The sequence below is a fragment of the Akebia trifoliata genome, unplaced genomic scaffold (assembly GCF_017979445.1).
Source record: "Akebia trifoliata isolate Shusen 1 unplaced genomic scaffold, ASM1797944v1 Contig00113_ERROPOS400000, whole genome shotgun sequence".
Taxonomy (NCBI): domain Eukaryota; kingdom Viridiplantae; phylum Streptophyta; class Magnoliopsida; order Ranunculales; family Lardizabalaceae; genus Akebia; species Akebia trifoliata.
This window is the reverse complement of record NW_028236848.1, coordinates 78,259-98,242: the sequence shown is the minus strand read 5'-3', so window position 1 is coordinate 98,242 and position 19,984 is coordinate 78,259. Positions and strand designations below refer to the sequence as shown.

General features: G+C 34.0%; 1 protein-coding gene and 1 pseudogene across 1 annotated transcript; one reads left to right on the top strand and one right to left on the bottom strand.

The window, feature by feature from the left end:
* Positions 1–1,797: 1,797 nt before the first annotated feature.
* On the top strand, positions 1,798–4,474 carry LOC147381955 (putative BOI-related E3 ubiquitin-protein ligase 3; annotated as a pseudogene).
* Positions 4,475–9,900: 5,426 nt separating this feature from the next.
* Positions 9,901–16,788, bottom strand: LOC147381954 (uncharacterized). The gene is made up of 3 exons (XM_086429750.1): positions 16,702–16,788; positions 15,435–15,794; positions 9,901–11,627 (listed from the first exon to the last, which is right to left on the bottom strand). Exons 1-3 carry the CDS (start codon positions 16,786–16,788, stop codon positions 10,203–10,205), a joined length of 1,872 nt encoding a protein of 623 aa, XP_086285876.1. The 3' UTR covers positions 9,901–10,202.
* Positions 16,789–19,984: the final 3,196 nt, after the last annotated feature.

Here is a 19,984-nt window from a genome sequence, read left to right as displayed (position 1 = left end):
GCCAAAGCAGAATATTCATAGTCCAAATACATGATCAATAATTGAACCCAAAAAGAATGATAAAAACAAAAATAAACAGATAAACAAACAACTAAAAACATTCTAAGTCGTTTTAGCAATGTTCCCATACTTGGGATTTTTCAAGTTTGATCCTCAATGGTCCCAAGTGGAGTCGCCACTAAAAGCGCCCTCAATCTGTGGGATGTGCATATCCGCTTTTAACTTTGAGGTTTGGGAATCGTCCCCTAGTTACTATGGTCTAGAAACTGAGCATTGACTCAAGATGGATAAATACGACTAATCTACAAAAAGAAACTAAGTTTGGGGATCACATTACGGGGTTGAAAGGTGTTAGGCACCAATCCCGCCCGATAAAAGTCAATCTCTACTATTTTTCAAGAAGATTACATTGCTAAAAATAATTATAAAAAAAAAATATATACATATATATATATATACATATACAATCGCAATAAGTCGTTCCCTCAGAACTGGTAGAATTGTTATTCGTAAAATATTCCTCGCTTCATTTTTTTCACTGGATCCGCTTCAGATATCCAAGATGAAGTGCCTCCTTCTTAGATCTGAGTGTTTCTTAAATTTATTGATAGATTTCTGGGTGTTTTGTGAAAAATTTCTAGGTGTTTGTGAATAAAGTAAGGGGTTAGGGCTTCAAAATCAGGGTTTTGAGAAGGTTAAGGAGGTTTTTTGACCTGTTTTTTCTAGGATTTTCTTTGACTTACGAAATTAGGTTGTAAAGGCTCTCTATTTATAGAGTTTTTTTTGGGTAGAATTAGTGTTTGATTAGGTTTCTTTTAGGATTTTAATTAGGATTTTGACTTTAATCTTATGAGCTTGACTTGGTCTTTTAGATTATTTAATTAAGGTTTTGACTTAAGTCTTATGAAATTGACTTGGTTCCTTTAGATTAGGGTTTTGACTTAAGTCTTATGAGATTGACTTGATTAGGATTTTAATTAGGGTTTGGCTTAACTTTTATGAGATTGATTTGGTTTCTTTAGATTAGCATTTTGACTTAAGTCTTATGAGATTGACTTGGTTTATATTTTTAAATATTTTATTTATTAATTTTAAAATTTAAAATTTTACAAATGGAAAAATTACCGTTTTACCCCCGAAGAGAACTTTTGCGTTTCAAGTCGGATTTCGATGTTCTGGGATGTTTTGGAATTGATTTTTCGTAAAGAATTCAATGGGATTGTTGGTTTGTATTATTTATGAATTTTTTTGATGTGAAATGATTGTCAACCCTTATGAGGGGGCATTTTCATAATTTTGTTGAATTTGGTGAAAATTGACGAAATGGTTTATTTGATTTCATTTTGTTGTTTTATGTATGCGAATAGGTTTTTCTAAGCGCAAGGGGAGTCTAAGGATGTTTTGATGTTAGGGGTATTTTGATAATTTAGTCATTTTTTAGTGATTTTTATCGTAAAGCTTCTTTTTGTCTATAAGATGATGATTTCTATATTTTTGGGGTTATATTTTCCTAGTTTAGCATGGTTTTTACAGTTTTGTTAGTTTGAGATACCTCATCCGAATTTCTAGAATATATCTAGTAACAAAGTAGAGCATTGGAATAATCATCCATCATTGGGAATCGTTGCGATCGGGTTGACGAGTTGATTAATCAGGTGAATGCAAAAATGGGTTGTTTACACTCATTTTCCTGAAATTCCTATACTCTTACCTTTTCTATCTCCATTCTGATGTTGAATCAACTGAATAATCAATCTTTGCACTACTAATTCTCTCTTTTTCTGATCCTTTGCAAGAATGTGGAAAGTATTCGACAATGACAAGGAGAAGCCAAATCAATATTTGCTAGCCAAAGAATAAATAAGTCGTCCAGATGCAGAAGAACTAGAGGTCAGTTGCTCACAATAATTTCTTGGCTACAAATTATTGTGGAGATAGATTTTCATAATTTATCTTAAATATAACAAACTACATTACAGATTAACTATGCTTGTACACTTGTTAAGATTTTATTGATTTGAGGGAATATTTCAATATGCTTTGTGCTTTTTCTTTTTAATTTTGCTAATCTTTTTGAGACAATCATCCATTGTCATTGGAGTTGGGTTAGATGATGCAATTTAATTTGACTTTTACATCAAAGTTCAGGTATCAACCCACTTTTTTACTATAATCCCTTGGTGCATTAGCTTTCGAATTGTTGTTTTAGCGTGCTTAAGAGAAACTCTTGGTGAACAGGAAAAACACATAGTGAAGGGAATGAGGGAGATGGAGTAGAGGCACACGTCTTCTTTCCTTAGTGCCATAGAAAAAGGAGTAGGCAAGTGAAAGCGCCCTCGATCCGCGGGGTGCGCGGATCGTCTTTTGACCCTTGAGGTTTGGGAGTCGCCACCTAGTTGTTAAGGTCTAGGAACCAAACTGACTCTAAAAAAGGCAAACTAATCTACGAAAGAGAAAAAGAGTCCGGGGATCACGTTACAGGGTTGGAAGACGTTAGGCACCAACCCCGCCCGGCCAAAGTTGGTCTCTACTAACTTCCCAAATAAATCACATTGCTAAAAACCTAGATAAAAATAAAAATAAAAAATTTTATACCTTTCCGATAGAAAGGATTTTGTTCCCTCAAATCTGACAAAAATAGCTCCTTGTACCGTACTCCCTTGCTCCGTTCTGTCTCCGGATTTGATTTCGGATCTCTGAGGCAAGGTATCTCCTTATTTTTGGATCTGAACTCTTCAAGTTTGTTACGAATTTTGGGATGTTTTTGAAAGGCTTTTAGGCGTTTCTTATGCTAAAATCGAATGAGGGATGTTAGGTAAGGAGTTTGGACTCCAAAACTAGGGTTTATGGGAGGCTAAGGGGGCTTTTAGACCTACTTCTCTTAGGGTTTATGATTTGATACGAAAATAGGGTGTAAGCACCTCTATTTATAGATTTTTTTAGGGGTTGATTTTGATAGAGTTAGTATTTAATTAGAGTTCTTTTAATTAGAGTTGTGTTTTAGTTAGAATTGTTTTAGGTAGAATTGTGTTTTAATTAGAATTGTTTTAGGTAGAATTGTTTTTTAATTAGAACTCTATTAGATAGAATTATTATTTAATTAGAATTCTATTATGATTTTGACTTTTGGTCTTATTTGATTGACTTTTAATATTTTGACTTTAGTCTTAATTGATTGACTTTTAATATCTTGACTTTAGTCTTGCTTAATTGACTTTAATTTTGACTTCAGTTTCACTTGATTGACTTTAATACCTTGACTTCAATCTTGCTTGATTTACTTTTAATTTTTGGAGAACCCCCCTCCATTATTTCTTTAATTCTTTGGACCCCCAAATGGAGGAGTCCTTAAAGAAATATCTCACGAACCCTCAACAATTTTACTTGAAAGCTCGATTAATCGATTTTTTAATTCAAAATTTTAAATTAATTTCATCAATGTTTCACTTTAATTATTTAATATTTTATTTATTAATTTCAGAATTTTTAATTATAAAAATTATGAAATTACCGTTTTGCCCCCGGAGAGGACTTTTCACGTTTCAAGTCGATTTTTAATGTTCTAGGATGTTTTAGAATCGATTTTTCATAAGGAATTCAATGAAAATATTAGTTTGTGTCATTTATGAAATTTTTTGTGTGAAATGGTTATGAACTTTATGAGGGGCATTTTCGTAATTTTGTCGAATTCTGTTAAAATTGGTGAAATGATTTATTTGGTTTCGATTTGTTGTTTTATGTGTTTGAGAGAGTTTTCCTAAGCGTAACGTAGGCTCTAAGGTTGTTTTGAGGTTAGGGGCATTTTGGTAATTTGGTAGTTTTTTAGTGATTTTTATCGTGAAGCTTCTTTTTGATCTACAAGATGATGATTTCTATGTTTCTAGGGTCGTATTTTCCTAGCGTAGCGTGGTTTCTAAGGTTTTTTCAATTCGAGATACCTCATCCGGATTTTTGAAACACATCTGGTAATAAAATAAAGCAATGGAATACACATCCATCATTGGGAATCATTGCGATCGGGTTTACGAGTTGATTAATCAGGCGAGTGCAAAAATGGGGTGTCTACAGCAAGAAGCTACAAGAGAAAGATATCAAAATTGAGAACATAAATCGTAAAAACAAGGAACTGATTGAAAGAATAAAGCAAGTAGCTATGGAAGCCCAATCTTGGCACTATAGAGCCAAGTACAATGAGTCTGTAGTAAATGTTTTGAAGAACAACCTCAGGTAGGCCATTGCATAGGGTGCTGACCAAGCGAAGGAAGGTTGTGGGGACAACGAAGTTGACAACGCGGCCTCCTATATTGACCCGAACAACCATCTGAGCATCATCCCGAGTGGATCTAGGAATCTCAACAAGGGAGGGAAGATGGCTTGTAGGGCATTCAACTGTAAAGAGATTTCTATCATTTTACTTCCTTGTAGGCACTTGTGCTTGTGTAACGCTCGCGAAGGATTTATCAATGCATTGTAATTTTGGATTTGTAAATTATGACTCATTGTAATTCTTTTTGTGTATAAATTAATGTGATATAAAACCTCGATATTCTCTATTTGGGTTTATTTTGACCGTGGGTAATAGCTGCGTAAAAAAAAATTAAAAATTAAAATTTTTTTTTAAGTTTAGAAATCGGTTTATGATTACTTTAGATATCGGTTTGTAACCAATGCCTAAATTCTCAGACTTAGGACATCAGTCTTATAAACATTGAATTTTAAATTGATGTCTAAGATATTTTTTTTGTGGTAGTGTGTTCTATTATATAAATGCAAATTTAGAACGATTTTTAGCCGTTCCAAATTCTGAGTTCTGAAACAATTTTTAATCGTTGCAAATCTTGAGTTCTAAAACGATTTTTAATCGTTCCAAATCCTGAGATCTAAAACGACTTCCAGCCGTTTAACTTCATTAATGACGCCTCGATTAGAGATCGTCTGGCAACCGTTCCTAATTTACATTTTTGTTGAAGTGCCTAAGTATGATAAGGAGAGGAAATACCCCATCTATCCAATACCCATGCCATGGGATTTAGGACTATTAAAGTAAATCACTCTTACAAGGTTTCGTTCCGTGATCTAGAAACATTTTTTGCATGATTGAAAGATCTTCCTTCTTAGTAGATTTGTCGACATGTATTGCAAGTGGTGAGGACCATATATAATAATAAAATTCAAACAAATGAGTTTTAATGATAATATGACAAAAGTGCTTGTCGACAACAAATTTTGTGATTTTACCTTAGATATGATAAATGATTTAATTGATTTTGATAGAAATGGTGATACAAATCATTGTTACACTTGCTCACAAGGGTGTTTTCCTTAGATTAATAATCAAATCTCAGTTAAAAAGATAATGTCTGGCACTCTTCTCCTTGGACTTAAGTTTGATCAACTATTGACTTTTTGAAGTCTAAAAAAAGGATCTTTAAGGCATTTTTTTTTAAGGTTTTCTTAGCTTCTCTTCTCTTGACTTTACACATTACCAACTGAGAATGAAGTTTTCATTCTTTAAAGGACTTGCAGTGCTTCATATTCTCTCAAAGTTGGAGGAATCCAAATATTGTGTTGGATAATTTTCGGTCTATTTTGGAAGAGGGCTAGTGAGTTTATTTTTCTCATGAGAAGGAATTTAGGTCTTCTTAAAGGAAGGCCCAGGTGGGTTGGGAATAGCAAGTTCTCACCATTACTTTGAAGGGCGAGTCACTCCGTGAAATTTGGAAAATTCGATAGAAAAAATTGATGGGCCAAGGCCTACGAATTTTAGAAACTGAATTTTAATGATTTAGGACCGTCGAAATTCTTGATGTTCCCAGATTTGACAGCTTAGAGTTTATGAATTTTTCCCATCCTTCATTAATTTGACAATTTTGACCCGTCGAAAAAAAAAAAATTGACAATGAAAAATTTGACCCCTTGGTCCATCGAATTTTATTAAATCTGACGACCCAAGGCCGTCAAATTTGGGCTTTTTTCACATTGTGAGTGATAGGTCAAGTCCTCAAGTCATGTGCGAAAAATCTAGGATCCCCCTTAATGGTCTATGCTTTGATATTTATAAGCAATGCTTCCAAATATGCCCATGACTAATTAACTTTAGGGTGTGGTTGATTGTAGGGAAAAATTTTGCTTGGCAAATCCTTTTTCAATGTTTGCACACATCATGGAAAATCACCCTGAATACCTCTTTGTACTCTTTCATTTAAATTGAGTTGTATAGGTCTTTTTTGTTTAGATTTCTTTTTTGGGTACGTCTAGTCTTACTAACTTGATAAGATTTTAAATCTTACCAGGGTCATTGAGCTCTCCTTGTGGTATCCAAAAATATGATCTGATGCCACAGGAATGTAGAGGACAAAATTCTATGATTTTTTTTTTCTTTTATGGATCTAAGTTTTTTTCTGGAAATCTAAAGGGCTATGGTGTCGACTTGTGTAATCCATTTGAGCTCCACGATCCTTAGAAAGATTTGAAATCTTACTAAGTCAGTAAGTAAAGTGCTTCTCTTTTTGTTTAATTAAACTGGAAGGTGGTATGAGCAAACATACATGTATCACAATGGTTTCTTTGTAATCTAAAATATTGATAAATTAAAGCGTTGTTAAAGATTATATAATATATATTAAAAAAAAAAGGTTATTTTTTAAGTTTTGAAAACTAACCTCCTCGTTTATAGGTCGTTGGTTGCCACTTTATTGGTTTTTACCAAAATGACCTTGCTTATTTCAATTTATTCATAAAAATGAGGGCATTTATGAGATTTAAATTTGGTGCAGCGTGACAAATCATTTTCTTAGAGGGGAGGAATGAGAAAATTTTTGCCTCCTCAAACGGCAAATATCATGTGTGTAGCAAATCATGGCCCCCACCCCTCCTTTTTTATTTATTTAATTTCACTCAACAGTGTTAAATTTAAGTTTTCAAATTAATTTCCTTGGAGTTTGCCGTGCAAACAAACATATATTTAGTTAATTTGTCTAAAAGTCAAATTAATCATATTTCAATTATGATGGTTTTATAAATTTTTATTGGTCTTGCACGTCTTTCTATAAGTGTGAGCCATGATCAATCTATTTGGTTATTGGGCTCACCCATTTGATGGGTTTGTTGGCTCAATCATTGAATAATTTGTCTTATTGGATGAGTGATCTTTGGCATTTGTTATGGGTCCTTTAGATTTGTTTAGAACAAGAATTTTATCTTCAAAAGCCCAAGCCCAAGTTATAGGAGGTCACTCACTCAACCTGTGGGCCAAAATTTGGAATTTTGGAGACCATTGTGGTTTCTAGGGAATTTCTACAATTTATGAGTTATGCAAGGACTATTTTGCAATTGTTGTGTTTATCACCGTTATTATAGGAAATGTCAAAAATATCCCACACAACATCTAAGACTAGTTTGATTCAATATTAGCATTTCCCTAAGTTCAAACTTTAATTTTATTTTTCGACTTCATATTTTAATTATCTAATGATCCTTCACGCTGTGTTTGGATTGATAGAAATAGAGAGAAGAGAAAATAAATGAGTTTCTCTCCATTTCTCTTGTTTGGATTGTTAAGAGGGGAGAGAAGAAGAGAGAAAAAAATGTGAGTTTTCTTTCTCTCCAAAAGTAAAGAGAAGACTAGGGAAATGTAGAGAAACCTTTTAAAATATTTTATAATTCCAACTCTACCCTAGATCTATCTTTTAAGATATTTTAAGATTCCAATCCAAACATTGTATGATTATCAAACTCAATGGGATTAACAATCATTGTGATCTTGATTAAATCCATAGGTATCAAAGATGTTCCTAGAAAAATTTCATCCTTGAAAACCTGATCACTTGATGATGAAAAGCTGTGAAATAGGAGGGTATTTATATGAGGGGCATTCAAGGGACATAAGTGAAAACAATCATTTTCAAAATATGGGTTAGAAGTTTGGGATTTAGCTGATTTTTTTTGTGAGGATGATCTCTATGATGAGAAGATCATCCTCACAAAAAATAAGTCAAATCTGAAACTTCTAACTCCATCAAAAATGGATTACTAATTATTAGTAAAAATTGATGGTCCAAATTCTAAATCACTTTTGATGGGGTTAGAAGTTTCAGATGTCGGTAATTTTTTTTTTTTTTGGAGGATGATCTTCTCATCATAATAGAGATCATCCTCATAAAAAATCTGCTCAATCCAAAACTTCTAACCTATATTTTGAAAAATTATTGTTATTTCATCATTTTTACTTATGCCCCATGATCTGGCGACTATATATATGATCTTTTGTTTTCCACAAAAAATATTATACAGAACTAAATAACTTGGTAGAGTTTGGAGCATTTATTGCTGATTCGGCCAAATTGACTACTAGGTTGTTATCTCAACCTCCAATTAAATCAAATTGACTCGGCTGAATTTCAAGTTGACTTGATGAATTTTAAAAAGAAGCTAAAAATCAGTTAGTAACTCTCTTTTTGATAATTTTTCCTAGGTGCAATCAAACATGGACTTGATTTTACAAGAAAATACATCTTCTTGCAATCATACAAACCCTTAATTTGAAAATTAAAAATAAAAATCTGTGAAGACTAGAAATATAGAGGGGAACGACTCGAAAATTTTACTATTACTTGGTAGGTATCATAGAATCTCTTGTGAAATAATTTTGTGTTTGGTTGATATTTACAATGCCCTCAAATGACCATTGGTTGTTACCTCAGTTCAATTATACACAAGGATTGAGAGATGGAAGAGAATGTTGCTTATGGAATGAACTTATAAGACAATTATGCTTTATGAAGTTGAATCATGAAACGTTGGGCAAACAAAAACAACACAATCATATATAGATTGCATATGTAGCAGATATGAGAATGTTGAGATGGATAAGTTGGAAGACTAACATAAATAAAGTTGGATATGAATACATTCATGAAATCACATGAGTAGACCCCAATAGAAGCTGAAATAAGAGTCGATTAAGATGGTTTGGTGAAATGTAGTAAATACCGATTATAACCATAGAGGTTTGTGTAAGTTAAAGGTTCTAAATTAAACACACTTTCAATAACATAGGACATGGCTTTAATTTAGACAAAATAGAATGGAGGAATATGATTTATCCAGAAAACGGGGAATTTTTTATATAAGGTTTTGACAATGATGATGTACCATAACTTCACTAAAAACAAGCTTAACAAATTCAAATGGAAGGGCAACAAGGCCAGACATAGACCACTGCATTGATGAGGCTTAGCTGATTGTAGCAGATTTTTTTCTATCCAAATCACTCATCATCTTGTAGAAAAACAAGTAAGCAAGAAAAACTGCAACAATTCAGAGGTTTAATTGAAATTATATTTTGTGTACAAGTCAGGAACATTTTTTATTTTTATTTTTTGTCTTCTATTGTTACTATAACCCCATTTGGGGAAAAACAAATAGAGAGGTTTTTCAAAGAATTAGGTGCTGATCGACAGAAAGTTGTGATATAAGAGAACACAGAAAGACACCTATAGAAACTGCTCTATAATTCATTTTGGAAGTATTTGGTATTTTGAAACATCAGTACTATTTGTGCCACAATTATATTTTGAATGGCTTCGTGCGCACGCTCAATGCAAATCTACTAGAGAATAATGGAATATGTTTAAAAAATAACGAAAGACGACAGGGCAAAAAATTTGGTGGCGAAATTCCTAATGCTTTTAGGTGGAAGATGGGAAAAATATTGTTTCCTCAATTCAAGAGATCCAACGGAACTCATATCATTAGGGAGATCAGTTGACCTTGATAATTGAGAAAATAAATAGAAACAATTTCAAAAATAAAATATGAACCTAAAAGATCCAAATGTGAGATTTCAGAGAAATTTCCTAAGTTCAAATCATAAGCTAAGCTAACCTTATTGAAGGGGAGTCTGAGAAAGTTCAAAGATCAGGTGAGAGTATAAGAACAAGTCATTTGAGAAGAACAAACAGCGCAAACCCAATTTCAAGATCACATTACCCATTACACTAATAATATACATTAAGGTGAAATGATTACATTACCCATTACACTAAGAACACCATATGTTCCAACAAACATAGAATATAGTCTTTAGGTGATCTAAAATAAAGCTAACAACATTATTTCTCTTCCATCACAAAGAGTTCGCATAGGCTACACACACAAAATATATACAACTAATTCAGTAATTTCTTACCAGGAATGCTTTTTTACGCCCACATTCCTTTATGTTGTGCACACCGCTTCCTTCCATGGACCGGAGCTCTCATACAAGAAGACCCATTTTGTAAGCTCGCACCACATACCGATGATGTCCCTCCTCTAACTGGACTAAACATGTACTCATCAATCCTCTTCCCTTTGTGCACCCCACACCTTTGTCTTCCTTCAATTGGTCTATTTCTACAAGTAGACCCATTACCTAAGGTTGCCCCACAAAGAGTAATATTTTCATAATTCAGAAAATTTCTCTCGGGAATAATGTGTTCAGTTCTAGTAGTGCTGATCCTCTCCCCTTTATGCACCCCACACCTTTGTCTTCCTTCGGTTGGTCTATTTCTGCAAGTAGACCCATTACCTAAGATAGCTCCACAAACAACAATATTTTCATAGTTCAGAAAATTTCTCTCAGGAATAATGTGTGTAGTAGGGCTGATCCTCTCCCCTTTATGTAATTGACACCTTTTTCTTCCTTCAATTGGTTTATTTCTACAAGTAGACCCATCACCTAAGGTAGCCCCACAATGAGTAATATTTTCATAATTCAGAAAATTTCTCTCAAGAATAATGCGTGTAGTACTGGAAGTGCTGATCCTCTTCCCTTTATGCACACCACACCTTTTTCTTCCTTCAATTGGTCTATTTTTACAAGCTGACCCATCAGCTAAGGTAGCCCCACAAAGAGTAATATTTTCGTAATTCGGAAATTTTCTCTCAAGAATAATGTGTGTACTAGTGCTGATCCTCTCCCCTTTATGCATCTCACACCTTTTTCTTCCTTCATTGGGTATATTTCTACAAATAGACCCATCACCCAACGTAGCCCCACAAACAGTAATATTTTCATACTTGAGAATATTTCTCTCCGGAATAACAAGTGAAGTGTTGATCCTCTTTCCTTTATGTAGTTCACACCTTATCCTTCCAATCTCTGGGACTTCCATACAAATAGACCCATCTTCTAAATCCACACCGCAGACTAGCGATTTTTCTTCTATAACCGACTTAATGAAGGACTTGTGCATTCTCTGCCCTTTATGCTCTCCACATCTTTTTCTTCCTTCAATAGGTATTCTTTCACAAATAGATCCATCACCTAAGGTGACCCCACAAATGGCGGAATACTCCTCATTGCCAACTTGTTTATACGAGACCAACCGAGGCTGCGATCTTCCAAATTTGAAAATTTGAGAAAGGAGATGATCACCACTCTCCCAATCATTACAAGTACTGAATTGGTACCACATCTGTTGTAGAAGCTTTTTTGATGTATTAAGAGAAGAGTTGGTGCTTTTGTCAAGTTTTCTAAAGATATCATTGGGACGACGGGCACCATTCCCACCTTTATTCCATGCATAATCGAATTTTTCAAGCAGACGACCTTCTATTTTCTGAGCTTCGATTTTGCTTTTCATCTACATCAAATTTAAGAATGATTGTGAGAGAATCTAAAGAGGAGGGACTTAGATAAAAAAACACTTGATCCTATTTTCTACACATATATGAACATTTGTTCCTTTTTTTAATGTCAATTAAACATTCAACAGTTGGAATATCTTGGCAAAGTAATGAAAATAATAAACTAGGAAGAAAATTAATTTCATATAACCTGGTATCCCTTGTAAAGATACTGATATTGCTATTAAATATGTCATGATTTTACTATGAAAATTATGGTTTGAATGTGTTTATCAACAATGCAGCAGATTCTTAAGTACTAGAAGAGTAGTTATAAAATGGGTGTTTTAAAAAGACGATAATAAAAATCTCAAAATTTACATAACTAGATATGATTTTGAAATATTTACATAACCAGTTAAACTTATCCTTAGTCCAATAATTTAAGTGAGGTACAAATGAGGATAATGAAGTTTATGACACTGAATTATGAGGTAAACTGAAATGTAAAAGGTTTAGAAACTGAAACAAAAACAAATGACAGGAAACAGAGGACTGAAGTTTCCCTTCATTTTTCAGGAGTAAGCAAAACAGAACTCTGATAGATTTCTAATGAATTATCACATCCCAACTTTGAAGAGGACAATGTTAAGACCCAAATCAATGCTCCAAAAATAACTAGACGTTAATGGAGTAGTATGTTCAAGTCTTAACCTAAGGATCCTAACATACCCCTACGCTTCAAGGCCGACACTCTCGTTGGCCCACTTTACGGAGTCCCCCCACCCCTTTTCCAGGACCCCTTTCATATCCTACACTATAGCGGAGCCCCTTTTGTTTTTTCATAATCACTTCCACTTGACTCAAACATTGGATGTGGGGTTGGCTCTGATACCCAATGTTAAGACCCATACCAATGCTCAAAAAATACCTAGGTGTAATGGAAAGGAAAGTTTAAGTCTTGACCTAAGGACCCTAATAGACAAGGTCAAAAATTTAATTCAGTTTGAAATCTTTCCTCTTTTGATAATAATTAATCTGAAAGGAAGGGTTATTTGACTTGGCACCTTTAGTAAGTATTTTGATAGAGAGACGACTAATAAGAGTGTGAATGCCATTTTCATTTCCCTTACTCTAAGGAGAGGAGGGGCTTTAAGAATAAAGGAGATATTTTCTTTGAAACTCGAGAGTATTTTGCAAGTTTCAGATCTTCAAGAGACAAGGTGAATTTTTCCCTCTTCCTTGTCTGAAACAGCCATAGGAGAATGTTAAAGAAAATGGAAAATTACTAAATAATGAAAGGCTTTCAAGTGGGTAGAAATTTCTCTATCTCCAATTTGCAGATGATACACTAATTTCTAGTGAAGCCATCATCGAATGTTTTCCAAAATTCAAAAACACATTTTTAAAAAGCTTCAAAATTGCATGAAGCTTTGAAATTAATTTATTCAAAGAATTCCTCCGGCAGCAGCAAGCTGACGGTGTCATTTCCAACCACCGCAGAAATTTCCCTAAGTGGTGGCAGAAGCCCATTTGTTGCAGTGCCACCGCCAGGTGCCAGGTGTCAACAAATGATTTGAATTTTGGTGTGGAAAGTGGTGAATTTGGAATGCTCCTGTGGTATCACTACCAAAAATCCATTGAGCTTTCAAAATCTATAAATTCTTGGTCACCAAACTTAGAGAAATAGGCTCCCTTGTTGCTCTCTCCACCTTAAAAGCCTTCTCTACTTCTAGGAGACCATTGGCCTTAGTTGAACTCCTTCAACCCCATGTCTCTCCTTGTTTGAGCCCTGCCAAAAACCAAGTCAAGGGCTTTAATTCTTGTTCTACACATGATTTAGTTTCTATGTTTTATGCCATGACATTGTCTCACTGTTTGCCTTGGTAGAATGTTCAATCTTGTATGTTTAAGGTGAGACCATAAGTTTAAATTGGCATTAGGTGAATAGCCTTCGATTGTAGAATCCCATACTTGACCAACCTAGGAGACTACAAGGCAAGAAAATTTTATGATTTTCAAAAGTCCTATTCACCCCTTCCCCTCTAGGACTTGAACAAGGTTCAAAGCCCAAACTTTCTTCAATGCGGACATGGATTCCTTGAGAGGCTTCAACTCCATTTTTTTAATGCAAATGATTTGAATTTTGGTGTGGTAAGTGGTGAATTTTGGAATGCTCCACCGAAATTTTCGTTTGGGTTGGATAAGAATTTAAAAGGGCCATCCTGTGAATTGTCACATAGAGTATTTTCAAAAAAGGTGGCTTACATAATAGGAAGGAAATGAGTAATGTCTTGATGAATTTGGTCTGGTAGGGTAGGTTTTATATTTTGTAAAAAATTGAAAGACCCTAACTACAAGTTGGAGTGGAAAAATAATGGATAGATGTATAGGAAGGTGGGTGTTCTGAACAAGGAGATTGCAGAAATTGATAGAAAGTAGGCCATTTTTTTTTATTAGAGGAAGATTGTAAAATTTGGGGGGCCCGGGGGGGGGGAGGGGAATTGAGTAGGAGGTGTGAAAAAATCGAAATAGCAAATATAACAAATCACACAAAAACACAAGGATTTTCGTGGTTCGGAAGTGTGCCTACATCCACGGAACAGAACAAGGACAATCACTTTGACACATTAAAATAAAGTGTACTTTTAGGAAAAAACTATGTAAATTGTAAAGTACCACAACTTAGCTAAGTTTAATGGAATTTGAACCTATAGTGTGGGATCAACACTACTCTAGTCTTACCACCTTAACTAAGTTGACACCTTAGAATTTTCAGACTTTAGCATGCCAAACAAATATCAACAGTTCAACACCTTGACACTCGGTATCCATGCCGCATGGCTCAGTAACACTGATGTTTACACTTAGAGCCCATTTGGATAGAAAGTAAAAAGTAACTTTTAAAAAGGAGAAAGTAGTTTCCTTTTGCTTTTTAAAATGTAAAAATTTTTACTTTTTAAAAGTAGTTTTTTGAATCCAAACAAGTTTTTTAATTTTCAAAACTAAAAAAGGTTACTTTTTTATGTGTATAAGATGCCATTTTGAAGTATCGAGGTAAAATAGGCCCAAGTATCTCTAGAAGAATCAACATAAAACAATCCACAAGACAAATCATCCAAAATATCATGCCTTAACTACCATGGTCTCAAAACCTGGTTGACATCTCGTCTCATCCATGGACGAGAACAAGTTGTCTCAGCTGAGACAATCTATTAAACTCGGTTTATATTTATTGACTTACATATATTTAAATTAAAATAATTATGATTTTGTAATAAATAAAATAGATAAGGGAATGTTTAGTCATAAAATCATGTCTACTTAGAGAGCTACTGTTGCCAAACCAACTTTTACTAATGCCACACTAATTCCTATATAAATCACCAAAGAATTGCACACAGTTGGTTCGGCATTAGTAAAAATTGGTGTGGCAATAGCAACTCTCTTTATTTATATAATAAATATTTAAAATCTAAAAAAAAATTAAACACTTCAATCAAAATCTACAAAATCCCGGTTGATACAAGATTTTCAAAATATTGTCTAAAAATACATCTCCTTCATCTCACGAGATGATGAGAATGTGAGACACCGTGTATATACGTGTCGTTCCTGAATGAAACCGAGATGACTCAGGAAAGTCATCTCGGTCTCGAACATGATATAAAATCATGTTAACTACATTTAACTCAAGTGGATACTATATTTTAACATATCCATAGACTAGGTAATTAAAGTCTAACATAATTAAAAGATTAGTTTCTCAAAACTTCAAAGTCCATCGTATCGAATGGGAATTATTAGAAGCAATTTATACTTACCGGGGACCATCTATATACAATAGAAAAGCCCTTAGAGAAAATCTCCTTAAATAATCCAGGTCCTTTTGGGATACAAAAGCGTTTACCATCATCAATTGGATAACAAACTGATTTTCCATGATCCAAATGAGAACCCGATCGACCATACTGTTGGAGTCTTGTCCTGACATTATCAGCATGTCCAATGTACACAGGAATGATAGAGTCTTGATCAAGCTTACGAGCATCGCCTTCTAGAGCAATGCCAAGCTCATATGATCCTGGACGTGAACAATTTATTGGGAGATTATGTATTCTATACCTCTCAATTCCATTTTCGCCTAGCGAATGGTTTTCCCAATCTGAAGGCCCAATAAGAATCTGAACAAATGACAAACTAAATAAGCAATACTTCCCGAAACAAAAGAAAAAGACACATAATTTAAATCCATAAAAAGGTCAAGATAAACCAACTCAAAAAATAAAATAAAATACCCAAACATACTCAATTGACATGGCATGTGCACAGAACCATAGATTTTTTCCTCAAGATAAAGAAGGAGAAAATCTATGATTTTGTGCACATTCCACATCAGTGTTTTAGTATATTTGAGTCCCTTTTCCTCTAAGGTGGGATTTGAACTCAAGACCTCCGCTTCTTGAGGTGAGGTCTTGGCCAGCTCACTAAAATGAATATAGTTCTGGCATTCACTGTCATTAAAATAGTATATCAACCATGGTTTTTAAACTCGTCCGAGACCGAGATGTATCACCCGAGTTAACTCGGTGTCGGAGCTGAAGGAGACCAACTCACAAAGTCATTTTTTGACCGAGATTTATGACTCACGTTCATTTGTTTGATTTGACTCATGAGATGTCTCAAACGTATTGGAAAACTCGTCCGAGATGACTCGGTATCTGGCCTGGACGAGAGGAGATGCGAAACCGAGTTTAAAAACCATGATATCAACAGCCACATTTATGAAATCTTACTTTTATAATAGGGTCAGGTTCCAGTGATTCATGAAGAATGAATCATGAGAAAAAACATGATCTCAACCATTTTTTTTTTTTTTTTTTTTTTAATATCTAATGGTTGAGAATATTTGTATAATATGTATCTTAATAACACACATCTTGGAAATTCTTGGAGAAATCTCAACCATTGGAAGTTGTGTTTACAAGGTTGGGATCATGTGTTTTTTCCATAAGTCATCAAAACTCATGTTTGTTAGTTTATCCAAATCACTGTTATAGTAGAGAGAGAGAGAGAGAGAGAGAGAGTAACCTTCCATTTGGAGAAATTGGAGTCTTGTTTACGGCTCAGTTCACGGTCTTCTCTGTTAATTCGGCATAAAAAGTGGCTCTCTTCCATTCTGTCTCCGGAAAAAATGAGCCGTTACAGTCGGAGGTTTCTGTTTTTATAGTGGAGCTAAATTAATATGAACGGCCATGACGAGAATACCCCTTTAGAATGAAAAAACTACCTTCCGACTTCCGAGTACAAAGTAATGCTATGATTCATGAGAGCTGCTATTGGCACCTCAACTTTTACTTATTAAACCCCATTAAAAATAGGTTCAATCTCCATTTCGTGTGCTGACTATGAAAAAATTTCAAGTTTGGTACAATGTTCATTTTAATTCTCAGAATATGTTTTTCCAATGAATTTCTTAGATAGAGTTGGTTAAGTTAGTTTGATCAGTTTTGATTAGTTGTCAAAGTGGTTAGAAAGTTAGTTTCAACTTATTCAATTTATACAGTTGGTTAAGTTAGTTTGATCAGTTTTGATTAGTTGTCAAAGTCGTTAGAAAGTTAGTTTTAACTGATTTAGTTTATATGTAGCTTAAATGTTTATATATAGATCAATGTAAACATTTTGTAATAAATACACAGTTTTCATAATACATTTTCTTAATTCATCTTCTTCCTTCTACTTTTGTTATGGTATCAGAGCACATTTTTTTTAAAGTAAATTCTCTGTTTTCTTCAAGAATGGGTGAAATTCCTCATTCTCCCTTTCTGCATTCATTTTCTTCTGAAACTCCATATCTTAATGGAGATCAATCCAGTCCTTACTATCTTTATAATGACGATAGTCCTGGTTTCATCCTTGTTTCTCAATTGCTGAATGGTGAAAATTACCACACATAGAGTAAATCTATGATGATGGCTCTAACTGCGAAGAACAAACTTCATTTTGTTGATGGATCATTAAGCATGCCAGTCAATGATGTAGCATCAAAAATGGCGTGGAATTGATGCAACACAATGGTATCTTCTTGGATCCTCAACTCCGTTACGAAGGATATAGCAGCCAGCATTATCTGTATCACATCTGCAGTTGATGTTTGGATGAATCTCAAAGAACGTTTCTCTCAGAGTAATGGCCCTAGAATTTTTCAAATCCAGAAATCAATATCTTCTCTTACTCAATAGAACCTCTCTGTAAGTATATACTACACTAAACTCAAAGCTCTCTGGGATGAGCTTCATACATACAAGCCTGTTCAATCTATTCCTAGTTGTTCTTGTAATCTAACAAGGTAATAAGAATATGTCATGCAATTTTTTATGAGCTTGAATGATACTTTTTCACACATAAGAGGCCAGATATTATTGTATGATCCTATGCCTCCTATAAACAAAGTATTCTCCCTTGTTCTTCAAGAAGAACGCCAACGTGAAGTTTCTTCTTCAGTTGGATATTTCAATCATAATACCACTACACTGCTGAGCCAAGCATCTCCAACATCTCCAACACCTCAACGATTGAACAAATCCTTTAACAAGAAGGAGAATCGTTCTCTTTGCAGTCACTGTGGCATTTTTGGCCATAATGTTGAAAAGTGTTACAAGCTTCATGGCTATCCACCAGGGTACAAATTTACCAAGAATAGGTTTACTCCACCAATTGCAAATCACATTGAATCTGCAAATCAAACTTGCAATGTTCCTCAATTGTCTCTAACTCTGGAACAACTTCAACCAATCATGGCAATAATCCACCTTCAACCATCTGCAAATTCACATGCTCCTCATACATCTATGCATCAAGTTGGCAATTTACACACTCCTAAAGATCATCTTATTTCCAAGATGTCAAGTATATCTTCCTTGAATATTAAACATTCTGTTTTTTATTCTTCCAATTGCTTCAATGCTGCAATCTCACTCAATCATAATCTTTCATGGATTATTGATACCGGGGCTACAGACCATATGGTTTGTTCTATTTCTTTATTTACAACCATAACTGCTATCATTTCTATTCATGTTAAACTTCCCAATGGTCAGCTTGCATTAGTCACACATATTGGTATTATTCGTATATCAGATTCTCTCATTCTCACTGATGTATTGTGTGTACCCTCTTTTTAATTCAACCTCATTTCTACCAGCAAATTCATTAAGTCTCTTCATTTTTGTTTCATATTCCTTGATACTTTTTATTTTTTGCAAACTCTAATTCCTTGGAGAACGATTGGAGTGGGTAAAGAAAGGAATGGGCTATACTATCTACTACAACAACCAACTCTATTTTCTTCTTTATCTCTCCCTGTTTCTAGTCCTAAGATTTTTGTACATTCTATTAAAAATGTTTTGGATGATCTATGGCATTATAGGCTAGGTCATATATCATCTTCCAGATTATACTTGTTGTCTTCTTTCATTTCTGAAATTTTTGTTAAACAAAATAATGTTTGTACAATATGCCCTCTTGCTAAACAACGCAGGCTTCCATATCCTGTTAGTGTTTCTAAATCAACTAAAATCTTTGATTTGGTGCATTGTGATATTTGGGGATCATTTGCAATTAAATCTCTTACTAGTTGTCAATATTTCTTAACAATTGTTGATGATTACTCAAGATTCACTTGGGTACATCTTATGCATACCAAATCTCAAGCTCGACCACTTGTCCAATCTTTCTTTCAAATGGTTAAAACTCAATTTGATTATAATATCAAAGTTTTTTGTACTGATAATGGTCTAGAGTTTTGTATGGATGATTTTTATAGTTCCAAAGGCACCATCCATCAATTAAGTTGTGTCGAATGCCCTCAACAAAATGCTATAGTTGAGAGGAAACATCAGCATTTATTGAATGTGTCTAGATCATTAAGATTCCAAGCTCATTTACCTTTACATTTTGGGGTTGATTGTCTCCTTACGGCAACTCATATCATCAACAGACTTCCCACACCTCTCTCATCCAACCAATCTCCTTTTCAGCTTCTATTTTTAAAAGTATCAAACTACACTCATCTTAGAGTCTTTGGTAGTCTTTGCTATGCTTCTACTTTTGAAAGGTCTAGAAGTAAATTTAATACTCGTGCAATTCCATGCATCTTCATTAGTTATCCTTCAGGAACCAAAGGTTATAAATTGTTTAATCTCTCAATTAAGTCAATCATCATTTCCAAAAATGTGATTTTCTATGAGCATAGTTTTCCTTATGCTTTTAATTTGTTAACATCTAATTCATATGGTTGCTTTGTTTTTCCCATTACTGTTCATGATTTAGAAACAGAAAATTTTGAACATTATGTTATACCTCATTCATCAAT

Excerpts from the sequence above, each read along its gene's own strand:
- LOC147381954 (XM_086429750.1), bottom strand. The coding sequence starts at position 16,788 with ATGGAAGAGAGCCACTTTTTATGCCGAATTAACAGAGAAGACCGTGAA. Across the intron at positions 15,795-16,701 it reads CCAATTTCTCCAAATGGAAG|ATTCTTATTGGGCCTTCAGA; the intron begins GTTACTCTCTCT and ends TCATTTGTTCAG. Across the intron at positions 11,628-15,434 it reads TTGTATATAGATGGTCCCCG|ATGAAAAGCAAAATCGAAGC; the intron begins GTAAGTATAAAT and ends AATTTGATGTAG.